Here is a 13940-nt window from a genome sequence, read left to right as displayed (position 1 = left end):
GGAAAGCCAAAGGAGCGGCTGCTAATACCTACAGAGCTGCCATCTGGAGTGGCATTCGGCAGGACCTAACATCGCCACCTAAACTAGGGAACTGCTGTCTTCAGTGTAATGAGACAGGTTTCTTCGTGTAGGACTCAGAGCCTGTGATGCAGGATGTGCTCCAAGACTGCCCCAGGTTAAAGCCCCAGGAAAGGCTATGAGAATCAACACTTGCAACATTTTTAGGGGACTGGATCCTTGTTTTTTGGTTTGTTTCTTTTGTTTCATTGGGGTTTTTTGATATGCTAATTAACATCTCCCAGAACTGTTCCACAGAACACACTTTTGGGAATCTGCAGGGCCCCACACTGATCCAAGGAGGTGAAACTGACATTGAGGGTTGAGTGGGTGGGGCCAACGATGTTGGATGTCCCACAGTGTGAGGGACAGTTCCACCCAAGGGAGATCTCACCTGTGTATCCTGTGAAAGCACTTGGGGAATGCTTACCTGAGGAACACCATGGGTAAACCCTGAGATGCAGCTCCTCAGTGGCTGGTTAATGGCCAAGGTTCAGTGTAGATATAGAAGTATGAATGACTCTTGGACTGAATGACTTTCTATTCCCTCACCAACCTGGAAAATTCAACTGTAAAAGCTCCAAGAGTAAGCAATATTTTCTTTTAAAAGTTGTATAGAAACTTAGACATCCTTTTAGATTAGCTGTCTTCTATCCTTTTTGAACCAAAGTTCTCTTTTTGTAACACTTTGTGATACCTCCTTAATTCTTCTTAAAGAAAATCAGAGGAAACATAAATCTTTATGTACACAAAATTCACATCTATACACATAAGGTAATATTTATATATTGAATGTAATGTAATATTTATGTACATAGATTTTATATTATATGCATATATATACACACATATATATAAAATCCCTGAATTTTAATGCAGTGGGGAAAGTCTGTATTTAGTAGCATTCATTCCACACAAAAAGTAGAAGTCAAGGAAAGAGCAGAGATATGAGACCTTAGAATAAAAACTTAAGATAAGTTATAACTGACGGTCCTTATTTGCATGTGGCACCCTACATGTCTCCCAAAAGTCATACAGGACACACCACAGTTCATTAGGCAAATGTCCCATGCATAGCAGGACATTTAGCATCCTTGGTCTACCCACCCCCATTACAAAATACCAGTTTCACCCCCCAAATCTTAGGGGTGCTCCCACAGATTCCCAAACACCCTAGAGGACAGTGCACACCCCATAGTGAGAACTACTGCCCTAGGCTAAGGTAGGACTTCATTCAGCCTCTTATTTAATTCTCGAAATATTTGAAACCTGTTTATCCAAATTATTAAGAAACCAGGGTCTCCCACCAGCAGGGGAACCCCCTCAACCCAGAAACTCCCCACATATGTAAGTCTCATTCAAAGGAGTAGAAACGGAAAGAGAAGGAAGGGAGGCAGCAAGGAGGGACCACGTAACAACTCCCTGAGCCCCTGGCAGCAGACTTCAGCAGAGTCAAGAGGTACCCGCTGGGTAGGGCGTAGCTCCTGCCTGTTTCTTAGCAGCCTGATTATTATTTATTTGTGGGATGTCCACAGGGTACCTGTTGCCAAACAATGCATGCAGACAGCCACAAATGGGCTTTGTCAGGGAGGGGCCTCCCCACCGTGGCTCTAGTACGGGGGATTTGCATATTGTTGCAACATTGTGACAGGTTTCTTTCCTGCCTGGCGCTTGAGAGCTTAAAAGTCACTATGAATGATAAAAAATAATTACATGACTTGCATAAAGCCTTTGTGTGGGAAGGGTGGTATTAGCTATTACATTTAATTATTTAATGTGGGAAATTATTCACACTGTGTAAAGAAGCCCTGTGGAAAGTACGCTGTGGTTCGCTTCTCCAGCCCTGCCACTGAGAAAGAAACCAGAACACCCTGAGTCTGGGAGGGGAAGAGGGATCCTCAGACCTGCCCCACCAGGTCTGAGGCTCTGCCGATGCTCCCAGCTGCTACTATAGGAGAGGGGGCAGTGCAGGAAGGCCATGGGCAAGGCCACCCTACTGACTGCTCAGACTGCAGCAGTAGAGGGGTCCTCGCAGCAACACTGCAACCAGTAGGCATTGAACACGTCCCGTGTGAACTGAGGCTGTCCTCACAGAGCCTGTGAGGGCTGCATAGTGATTGCTCCTGTTTGACAGAGGAGGAGGCAGAGGCTATGGGAACCTGCCTGCACAACTCAAGGTTCATCTCTGGAAACAGGGCAGTAGCTCATTCAGTTCACGTTTCATGCACTAAAGTGGGCACAGGTGCTGCCTCTCACAATTGCGCTTTGGTCACCCCTACCCCTTTACTAAGCAGGGGTCAGCCCATTAGGCCAGGAAGGACACGGAGGAGACCTGTCTGATCTGGGTTTGGAGTGTCTTCCCAGCTGGGTTGGAGAGAGGACTCAAGGCAGGCAGACCACAGAGGGCTGTCAAGGTCCAAGTTCAGTCTCCTCGTTCACCCACTCCCAACACTACCTGTTCTCTGCCTTCCCTTGTCCTTCGGAGCATGTCTGTGGTGTTTATTTGAACTGCAGGTTGCCTGCATACATTGCAATGTGTCTGCCCGGCCTGTCCCCGCCATGGGGACACATCCATCCAGCACCTTGGTCCTGGAGGAGACCTGGGCAGAAAGCAGCTCAGTAGTAGCAGGAAGCAGCCACTGGGATCCTGCAGCCCACCCAGGTGCATGCTGAGGCACAGAAAGAGCTTTCTGTGGTCCCCAAAAGGAACTTAGTCAATAACCCCCAGTTTTTCATCTGCTCCCGGGGGGAAGAGTGCAAGTGTCAGATCTATTCAATCTGTGGCACCTAGTAAGGCACCTAGTAAGTGCTCATTGTGTGCTCCTAAGATAAATAAATGAAAGAAGGCCTTTGAAACATTCCTGGGGATGAAAAAAACTTAATTTAAAAAAAAAAAACATGGAGAAGATTTCCAGTTCAAAGTGTCCAGTTCCTCCAACAACTTCAAGGGCAGCCCTGTCACACCACCCACCTCGGGTCTCCTCTCCCCAGGGCCAAGGACCCAGTCCCTAACCCCAGCCCCCTGCTGGCTCCTCCCCTTGTGTCCACTGTCCCCAGTTATCTGTACAGTGTGAGCCTCCAGGAGCCTCTGAATGAACACACCACAGGGTAGGAGCTGACAGAAGAAGGCAGAATCCTTACTGCCTCCCAGGCTGCCAGGTGCCTGGAGCAGCTGCGTGCTCCAGTTACCACTTCGCCTTTAGACACCACTAATCTCCATGATTACTGTTATGTCTAAATGACATCCTAACATAATACAATTCATATTATCTCTGCTTGGTGTCAGTTACCATTTTGCTCCCTGATACTCTGTGAGATCAACTCTCCCCACGGCTGTGGTGCTGCCAGCTGCATTCAGCGCCTCTCCCTGGCTCATTCGCTCTCCCCCCACCCCCACCCGTGCCTCAGTCCCATGTCCCAAAACCCAGGAGAGACCAGTGCTGCCAAGGACCTGGGCACCTCCCCCCACCACACCAGCACCTCTGCTCAGCTCCCTGCCTCATGTACCTTCTCTCAAATGCTTGTTCACTCAAGCAGGGGCTCTCGTTCTCTTTCAGGGACCCCCTTCCCCTGGGGGAGGATGAACCATGGTTGGCCTCTCCCTTCCATTTTAGGCCCTGCCTCCAGCAGGTGGCCTGACCTCCCTCCTCCAGCTTTGTGTGGACTCCCAGCTTCCCCCCTGAGATGCAGAGCTGCCAGAGACCGCAGTCCACCTCTGGGCACTGTGCATCTTGCCTGCCACCTCTCACGCTCCCCTCCACTCCCCCTCTTTCTCCTTTCCTCTCTCCTTCTTCCCCCCTTCCCACTATCCGTATGGCTTTTCCTCTCTCACACCTCTTTTCATCCTTCCCTCTGCCTCTGCCATCTACCTTTCATGACCTTCCCCATCCATGCCCTTCTCACCTTTTGCTTCTCACCTGATTCCTGCAGTTCCTTTGCTTCTCTGCCATCTCTGCCTCCTGCCAGCTGGGCTCTCCCTCCCTCTGACACTCTTCCTTCCCTGGCCTTTCTCTGTCTCAATTCCAGCACCTCCACTGCTAATCTCAGCTCAGGTCTCCCATGTGGACACTGTGCCTGGCAACACTCTCTGGGGCTCTAGTGTCTCTGGAAGTAAACACCCCCAGACAGACTGAAAGTCCAGGTCAGCTTCCGCATCAGGGCTAGGAAAGTTTCCTCATCACCTCCTCTGTGTTTCTTTGCTTTACCATCAGAAGTAGATTTGAAGGTGGGCAGGCAGGAATAGAGAAGAGGGGAAAAAAAATGATGGCAGCAAAATCATCATTACCTCAAAATCCCTAAGAAGACACAACATAATCCCAGATTTTCTTGTGATACCTTCTCACCACCAACCTGTTAGCTTTTATTGCCTCTGAGATCACAGAGGAGACCTCGGCTCTGGGCAGGGAAGGAGCTAAGAATCTAGAATTCAAGGGCAAATGCACGTGCCTATAACCTCTCTGTAGCAGCCCTGCTCTCCGGGATCAGAGGCAGAAAACAGACCCACATGGCAGCCCATCCTCTCCTCCCAGCCTTCTAGGCAAAAGAACAAGGGCCTGGGTCTCCGCCAACACAGATAGTGGTTTCTAAGAACCTGGCAGTTAACTGTCTACATGACCTTGAGTCGAACAAAATTGAGCCATGACAACTCACAAACTGTCATCAATCTCCAAATGGTACTAGCCAGATTTCTTTCAAGAGTCTCAAAAGACAGTCAAAGTACTCACTCATGACTCAAGGTAGGCAGAAAAGGCCCTAGATGCAGACAAAAGGTAAGCTCACTATCCTAGAACCTTCTACTTCTTCCCCACTTCTTCCACACACCTGCGCTTTGCCTTCCCTTCTACTCAGTCCCACACCCAAAAGTGAACTTGTGAATCCTGCTTAATGAGGAGAGAGGTAGATGAGCTCAAGTTAATCCTGACAGTCATCCATGTTCATTTAGAGCTTACTTTAGGCCAGGCACAGGTCTAAATGCTTTACAAGCATTGCCTCACTTGATCCCCACTATCACCCTATAGTTTTCCCATTTTACACATGGGGAAACTGAGGCGCAGAGAGGTGAATTTATCTGCTCAAGATTACCCGACTAGTAAAGTGTCAGAAGTAGAATTTGAGCCAAGAACCTACCTCCAGAGACCATGTGCTCTTTCGACTTGGAAACTTCACTGATGGAGGTGAATCAGGGCACAGATTATCCAAAAGGGAAGGAAATCCACAATTCTTGTGTACTCAAAATGCACAATGTGGTGTTTTGCAGCAACTTTTCCTTTCCAACAATGATTTGCTAAAGCTAGAATCAGGTTGGTCTACATGTTGTCAGTCCACCTCAGCCGGTGAGCAGGGGTCCAGCAGCACTCAGGAAAACGGGTGATGCCGAGAGTATAAGCAACATCACAGGGGTGGCCGCTTGGCAGCCTGAGTGGATACACATGAGACCAGCCCCAGGAAGGCCAGAGGAGAGGCCCATCTTCCAAACTAATCCCCAAAGCCTGGGATTTGAAAGGGGAAAACCCACTACATCTGCAGGATTTAAGGAAGCCAAAGGAAAGCCTTCTAGCGCCCCAAACACCATCCCTTCTGGGTGATCAACCCTGCTTGTCTCTGAGGAGCTGGACATTAAGAGGTTTGGTTCGCCATTTCAAGGAGAGCAAGGAAAACCCTCTTCCTAACCTTGACTTCTACCCTACCCTTTGGGACTTCATCACCAGGGAAGGAAGGAGTCACAGGTACAGCTTGGCTCCAGGTTAAACTGATTTGATAAGAGAAAAAGTCTACGATTTTTCCCACCCTCCTTCTTCCATTACACCCGCAAAATCTGTATTACCTGTGGTTTCCAGCAAATAAGGTGGTGGGCTAAACAGTGTGTGTGTGTGTGTGTGTGTGTGAGAGAGAGAGAGAGAGAGAGAGAGAGAGGTAGAATACTAAGCTCTTACACTCCAGAGTGTGCAGGGGAAAAAATATTCCTCCAGGCCCTGCCCACATAGGGATTTGGCCAGGTGTCTAAATGGAGGAGATCACCTTGTTTCTGGGGATGGGTTTGGAACAGGTGGGAGGAAGGACTGTTGCAGGGTGGGGGTGGGGGCAGGGAGGAGGTGGACCAAGGAAACAGAAACCTGAAAACTGGGTCTGAAACTGTCTTCATGGTCCAGCTTAGAGAATTGATGGGCTTATGGGATAGAGGAGTGGGAAGGTGGGTGTATGGACGAGTCAGGGTGAAAATCTGTCTCTTAAAGGGATCCTGCCACCCACCCACCCCAAACATGCTCCCTCACCCATGCATTCTAGCTGTGTGTAAATCTTCTCGGGAAGAGTCCACAGGAGCCCTTGGCAATAAGGCAACTGGTCGGTCTCTGCCCCCATTGGAGGCCCTGGCACTGGGCCTACCAGGTATCTTGCCAGGGACAGAGGAGTCAATGAAAAGCCTCAGTAGCACAGCCTGGTGATGGCAAGGATGAGGCATGAGGCATTCATCTCAAGAGAGTCCAACCAATGGAAGCCAGCCATGAAAGGTTGGGAGAGGGCCATGGTCAAGGAGGAATGGGCTGGCGTGTGTTTTCCCTCTGTCTGCATGTACACAAAGAAACCCTAGAGAAAGGGTAATGAGTGTTGCCCAACTGGATAGTTGGCAGGGTCCCTTTAGGTGTCAGTCCTTCCCCTGGTGCTCACCAGGTGACTAACCTGTATGTTTATCCTGGCCTTTGCCCTACTCTCTGCCTTCCTTCCCTTTTCTCCTCTCTCAGAGGCGTTGCAGACCAGGCTGGCTCACCCATTTTGTTTCAGGTCTCTGGTGAATGAGAAGGCTCCAACTCCTCTTCCTTTCCTGAATGCTGAGCCTTCCCCCTTCCTATCTCTCCTCTTGCCCCCACACCCAAATAATGTTTTGTTACCACGTTTTCTAGGCTAGATGCTGAATATTCCTGGACTCTGCTCTGGTTCCTGTTTCTCTCCTTTTTCTTCCTCAACCCCACCTCTCCTTCCCTTCTGAAATATCTCTCCCCAAAGAGATGGTATTTCCACCTAGAGAGACTCTCCCAGTGTTTTCCAAAGTCTAAAACACATATATATTTATATCATTTGGGGTCTTCACTCTTTACCTCCCTTCTTTCAAAATCCATTTTCTCCCTTTGCCCTGTGAATTATATCTAAGAACCTGGGAGGGAATTAGTTATTTCCTGCTCATAACATGTGACTTAAATAGAAGAGAACAGTCTCCCTCTGCCTCAAAGGCTCTCGTATATTCAGAAACTATTTTGGGAAGCCAACAAGAAAGCCATGTTTTCCAGCTGACCCTCACCTAACCCACGCCCTGGCCAACCTCTGCTTCTCCAGTCTAGCTGTCCAAAGTCTCCGCACTGGCGTTTCTGTTTTCTTTTGGCAGAAATGCCTGGGAACTGAGAGGCCCCTTTCCCTGTGACCTGACCTCCCACACTAAGAATAACAGCCCTAGGACAGCATGTCTTGCGATCCCTCTGGAAAGAGGGCATGGCCGGGAAGTGGGGAAGTTAAGGGAGCTGGATAGAGCCAGGACGATGGAGGAACAGACTCTTGGCTCTTGTGAGTAACATATTAAAAGGGAGAGTTGGCAGCCTTCAAGAGAACTGGGGAAAGAGGTCTGGGAAACTCTCAGAGGACCCTTAATGCTTTCATACCCACTCCCCAACCTCTAGAGTTTGCCACCAGCAACCTCGAGGCCCCAGCTAGTGTCTCAGAGAATAGGAAAATGCTGGTCCTGCTGAACAAATGTGGCCCAGCCCTGTCTTGTCCCCTTTGCAGAACATTCCTTGAAAAACTGAAGAAGCAAATGTAATGTCCTTTTTTTAAGAAGATAAATATCTTTAGTACTAGGTCCTTTCCTTTCCACCCCTGGGTAATGTGACTGTCCTGTTCCTGGGGTTGCCTGAACTGTGCACATATACCCCATGTGACCACAAAGCATTGCTCTCTAGACTCCTCCACCTCTCAGAGAGGCAGGTGGTCCAGACCCAAGACACCTGTCTTCTCTGTAAAGAGTCCACGCTCCCAGGACTCCTGGAATCCTCTAGGATATCTGAGACAGCCTATCCTTGGGTTGACTCATCATCCAAGACCTCAAAATAGTCTTTCAAAATCATCTCTTCCCCTTCTCCAAATATGATGGAATACCAATGAAATCCATGAACACAGGGTGAAGTGGTGAAGTCTGGACACTAGTCCTCCCACTCTGTGCCATAATCTCCCTTCCGTGGCAACACTGCCTCCAGTCCCTTCTTGTGAAACCTGCATCCCCATTCCCTCTACCCAGACCACCCCTATCAATCCAGTTCTCAGGCTTTGATAATTTCATTCACTGTGGGTGGCATTTGCATTTCAACGGGACTCTATATCAAACTGATGGTGTTAGGAGAGGAAGCTGGGGGAGGTGCATAGGAGATACCCCTGAAAGCACTGTCTAGGGCTCTATCTGACATTACTGAACTAGAAGACTGACCTGGACTCTGTCTCCTTTCAGTTAGTAAAACCTGTGCCAGAACAGAGCTGTCCCTGGAAAGACCAGGGCATGTCCAGTGCTGGAACAGGGATGACCCTGATTCTAGCTGCATAGAGTCCAGCTTATTAGAGGTATTGTTTTTATGAGGCAGTCCTCTCGTTATTGCTGAGCTTTACATGAGTCACTGCTGAGCCCAGATGACCTGGCCACCCTTCTGGACCACACTGCTGTGGTTTTCAGGGCCTTTGGAATTCCCAAATCATCCACAGGACCACAGTCCAATCACCTCAAGGGGATCACACACCTATGTCCCTCCTGCCTCCATCTGTGTCCCTCCCTGCCTGCAGACAGGCCCTTCTAATGGAGAAGAAGTGGGGGCTTAGGAAACGCTGAGCAGGGACTGAATCCAACCATGTCCCTGTGCCATTGCAACTCCCATTGCCTGCCCCCATGTCTATTCCTACCCCCTGTGGGAAACAGAAAGAGCCTTTGTGCAGGAGGGTGGTTATGTGGGATGGACCTGGAGGAAGGGAGGCCTTGTGACCATGGGAGGGTGGGGCAGGAAGGTTGGATCAGCCACTTCCCAGCCACCTGCTTCCCTCTTGGGCTCCTGGCCACAGATAAGGGCCCTCACAACTCCAGCAGCAACACTCAGGTGCCTGGACGGTGATTCTGATGGTGATGTTGCTCTGTTCTTGTCTGTCTAATATTCCTTTTTAATCCCCATCCTGCCTGCCCCTCCCTTATGTAGGGTTACTTTAGTGATCCCTGGAATGTTTTTGACTTCCTCATCGTAATTGGCAGCATAATTGACGTCATTCTCAGTGAAACTAATGTGAGTATGACTCTGCCCTCCCCAGGAAGCCTCCTTCTTCCTCCTCTGCCTCCTCTGTTTCCCTTTCTGTCACTCTCTCTCTCTTTACCTCCTTTTATTTTTTTGGTTTTTTAATTTCCTGTTTTTACCCCCCTCCAGTCATGCTTTTTATTGAACCTGCCGTCGTCTATGGGGGAAAAAAAGTGGGAGCTTCTCCTCCTTTTTTTCTGTTTGTCCCAGCTCTGCCCCACTGTGCTGGGCCCAGGAGCCCGGAGCTGAGCGAAGGGGCAGGCACAGGGGAAATCTTTGAACTAACCCAGCTTTTGTCAGCCCTCTCCGCCCTGTGAGAACCAGGTTGCCCAGGTTTGAGCCGCCAGAACTGTAGAGTGGTAAGAGAGTATTTAATATGCCCACGTAACCTCTTTCTTTTCTCATTTTTTTCTCTTCTCTCCTTTCTTTCATGCTTTTTTTTTTCATTTTCTCCTCTTCCTTTTTGTTTTGTTTTTCTCCTTTGTTGTTGGTTTTTTTTTTTTCTCTTCTTTCTCTCTCTTTTCCTCGGCTTTTCTGCCCCATGCAGCACTATTTCTGTGATGCATGGAATACATTTGACGCCTTGATTGTTGTGGGTAGCATTGTTGATATAGCAATCACCGAGGTAAACGTAAGTACATGGCGTCTGTACCTGACTGTCCGTGCCTGTTCTAACACTCATTTGTCGTTCCCCGGTTCATTTTTTTTCCTTCATTTTATTTTCTCCTCCCCACCTCCTTATTTTCATTTTGTTTATTTTATTTGTTTGTTTAAGTTGGTTTAAAGGATTTTTTTCCTGTTGCTTTATTTTGATTTTTTTTAACTTTTGGAACGAGTTAGGCCTCCCCTTTCCTTTTTCGATTGCTGCATCTTTTCTCTCTCCCTTTACAATCAGCCTGGCATGACTCACACTGTATAGGAGGATGCAGCTATGGGAAACAGAGAGTGCCAGAGCAAAGGGGTATTTACAACTTCTGGGCCACTGCTGGGGCAGGGACCCAAGCTCTCCTCATCCCCACCTTCACCTCCAGACTGCTGCCTTTCCCTGTCTCACCTTCCACTCCCATGGCACCTTGGAAAGGAGCTCCCTCACGGTGGACCACCAAAGTTAAGGCTTGGACTTTGCCTGCCTTGTCAGCCCAGAGATCAGCCCATTACATTCACACTGAAAGGAAGGGCTCCATTGCCATTTTAACATCAGCAGCCCCTGCAGGCAGCCCAGTCCCCCCAGGCTCCTTTGGGAGAGGAGAACCCACCATGTCAGGACCCCTGCTCAGATCCCTCTTCTCTGGAGTGGCCAAAGAACCAAGCAGTTGGGTGATCCACTGGGAGCTCTTCCCAGGGTCTTTCCTTCCACAGCCTTTCCTTCCCTGGCTGTGGAAGCAGATTCTGGATGAGCGTCTCACTCCCACATGAACCTTCCTGGAGAACTGACTCTTGCACCTGCCTGGTTCTCTCCCACTCCCGACCCCATCACAACCCAGCCCCCGGCTCCCTAGCCTCAGACAGAACCCCAGCCCCTGCCCCCACCCAGGGCCTCCTGCCACCTTCTCCCAAGTTGCCTCCTCCTATACAGTTCCTTCCAGTTCCTGCACATGTCTTTTTGTTACCTGGCATGTTTAAACCTTCTCTCTTTATCTATAGGCAAGCCCTCTTGCGGTTAGTCTTTAACATGTGTCCGTTTAATTTTTTTGTTGTTATTATTTTTCCTTAATTAAGAGACTTGGTAATGTTTGCACAAACCTTTGATGCACTGAACCATTGAATAACAGCACGGAGCAGACGCTGTAGAGTTTTGATCTAAGATGTTTGAAAGTACCCTACCAACTGCCACCATCTCCCTTCTCCATCCTTACCCTCCTTGCTCCACTCCATATTTTGCTCCCAATCAGTTGAACTGACATGTTATCATATCTGCCTGGTTCCCCTGACTAGAAGCCCATCTACTTTCCTTCCAGCAGATGGACGTTGGAAGGAGCCTGTTAACACTTTCCCTACATTCCCCTCCCATCAACCTCTTGTACCCTCCCTGCTCACCCTATAACTACAGATTCGATGGTCCTTCTTTCTCCGAGATCCCCCTGCGTTGTCTTTGTCTCATGTTGTGTGTGTGTGTGTGTGTGTGTGTGTGTACATACTCTCCCTTGACTTTTCCCATGAAATTATCAGATCATTAAAAAAAATCAATCTTCCTACTCATGCTCTGTGCCTCCCCTCCCCTCAACACCTCCCACAACCACCCTCACCACTCCTGAGCATACTTTAGGACTTTCAGGCTAGATGAGCCCTAAATCTCAGGTGCTAATCAGGTCCATGAGTCACCCACGCATGTCTAAAGGCCAGCACCTTTGTGCTTGGAGCCTGTGCCTTATGGTGCTCTCAACTGATGGAGCAGGCAGAGAGAGAAATAGAAAAGAAAGAGCAGCCCTGCCTTCAGAGGGGTTTGTCTTCAACACAGTAATGCAGCTCTGTAAGAATCTATGCCAAGAGACTGAGAGCTCTCCTGGATGCAGGGAGGACTCATTGCAGCCCCAGGGGGTACCTTTGTGATTCTCACTGTTGGCAAGGCCTACATCACTCAACCTGCCATTTTCTCCCAAACTATAAGTGTTTTTAAATGAAAAACAAAGCAAAATAAGTTTGCTAGGGTATAAATTTTCTACAGAAAAAGTGGCTACATTGGGATAAAGAAAGAGTGTGCAGGGCAAGAAAGGAGCATGAAATCATCATGCAGACCCTTATGTTTAGATGATGGTTTTCTACTTATGATTCACCTATGCATTTATCTCAGGTAACTCATAACTGCCCTGTGAATTTCACAGGCAAGAATTATCACTCCCAATTTGCTGACCGTAAAGATGCTGGTGGAGAGATTTAAGTGCCTTTCAGAGCCATACAGCTGGATTTCGGCCTCTTGGTGTAGCCAGTTCACTGTGCCCTGGGCTAGAGCACCTATCTCTTCACTCCAAGGTGCCTTGAACAAACACACACGTCTCACATAACCCCCTATGTGTACTCCCACTAGCCAGGATTTGTTCAGCTCTTACATCGTGTAATCTATTCCTATTTTTTAAGTCATCTTTTTTATTTACTTAAGTAATCTCTACACCCCACGTGGGGCTTGAACTCACAACCCTGAGATCAAGAGTTGCACATTCTCCTGACTGAGCCAGCCGGGCACCCCTGACATTCTGTAATTTATATTTTAAATAACCACACAGGGATTTTTCCCATTTTCTAAACTAGGAACTATGTGTCATCCCACCTGAGAGTCCTGATGTACCTCTGACTCCTCCAGCCTCCCTTCACCCTGCACTGAGATTCTTCTCACTCCTCCAGATTGAGGAATTTGTTAAAAGTCATACAAATGACAACTGAAGGGTTGTCTGGAGATCAAACGGGGACAATGTGTATAAGGGAGAGCAAGAGAAAGTGTCCAGAGACCCACGCCACACAATTAATGGCTTCTGAACAAAGAGAATAAATGTAACATCATTCAAAGCCCAAAGGCAGTGTGGGAGAGGAAGAGAGGGCCAGATGTGAAGTCAAAAGCTCTGCCTATAGAAGTTGCCAAAATGCCCAAAGACTTAGTTTCCTCATCTGTCAAAAGAATATGATGATATTTACTGCAGTGTGTTTTGAGGCTGAAATAAGAGCATCTATTTTAAAACTCTATGTAACTGTAAAGCACCACTGAGTGGGAGAGACGATGGCACCCAAGCAAATGACATTTTTTCCAAAACCCCTACTGGAGTAGCTGGCAGGGCCTAATCTCCAACCAGTTATATCTAAGTATAACTTACTACCCACAGACACTGCAAGGGCCCTTATTTCCTGGATATGCTTAGACTCTGGAACATGCTGGACAGCTACAGCCAGGTGAAAGGAAGCACAGTGTAACTGACCACTGCCCACAACTCAGGCCTCCATAAGCCTCCTCCACAAGCATGGTCCTGGAAGGACCCCGAGCTCAGTGCTGTGGATGACAAACCAATGAGCAATAACGCGTAGTCTCAGAGGTAGGTCCCTCCACCACACGGTTCTGCCTTCACGTTGTCGGCAGGTTATGGGTCTGGACGCTCCCTGGCATGAGGAAGTTCACAGCACCCAGGGAAGTTTCCCTGGGTGCTGCTCTAGGCCTTCCTGGAATTTTCTAGCCATACTGTCATCACAAGACATCCTTTCCCAGGCATATGTTCTATTTGGCAGGAATCCACACTTTTAGCCTCAGAGGAATCCATAAGGGCTTTCACCTGTCACTCATTATCTTTGACTCTTTTAAAACTACAGAGATCAGCTCTTGGTCCCCTCACTAAATCCTGTATTTATCCTAAATGCCGTCAAATACTCCCCACATTTATATTCATCTCCCCACAAATAATGTCTCTTTCCTCCTTGCCTTCACTACACAGGCCATGGTGCCTTACCCTCTCAGGAAATGGGTTTTCCACCAATCCCAGGAGCCATCATTCATTCACTTCACTGTGTTTATTGTCTCACCTTCTGTGTGTCAGGTACTATTTTAGGCACCTAGAATACATCAGTGAGCAAAACAAAGCCTGTTGCTCTTGA

General features: G+C 48.4%; 1 protein-coding gene across 50 annotated transcripts in view; it reads left to right on the top strand.

Moving 5' to 3' along the window:
- Positions 1-13940, top strand: part of CACNA1C (calcium voltage-gated channel subunit alpha1 C) — a 749041-nt gene that overhangs the window by 674985 nt on the left and 60116 nt on the right. For 20 of the 50 annotated variants that reach the window (XM_053225601.1, XM_053225598.1, XM_053225599.1 and 17 more), the window contains one exon: positions 9916-9999. In XM_053225601.1, coding sequence (XP_053081576.1) covers positions 9916-9999 — 84 coding nt within the window. Of the gene's footprint in view, positions 1-9275; positions 9360-9915; positions 10000-13940 lie in introns of all 50 variants that reach the window. The other 30 variants (XM_053225582.1, XM_053225602.1, XM_053225587.1 and 27 more) reach the window with 4 other exon arrangements.

The sequence above is a fragment of the Acinonyx jubatus genome, chromosome B4, assembly GCF_027475565.1.
Source record: "Acinonyx jubatus isolate Ajub_Pintada_27869175 chromosome B4, VMU_Ajub_asm_v1.0, whole genome shotgun sequence".
NCBI lineage: Eukaryota > Metazoa > Chordata > Mammalia > Carnivora > Felidae > Acinonyx > Acinonyx jubatus.
Note: the sequence above shows the minus strand (reverse complement) of the source record. Positions and strands in the feature narration are given on the sequence as shown.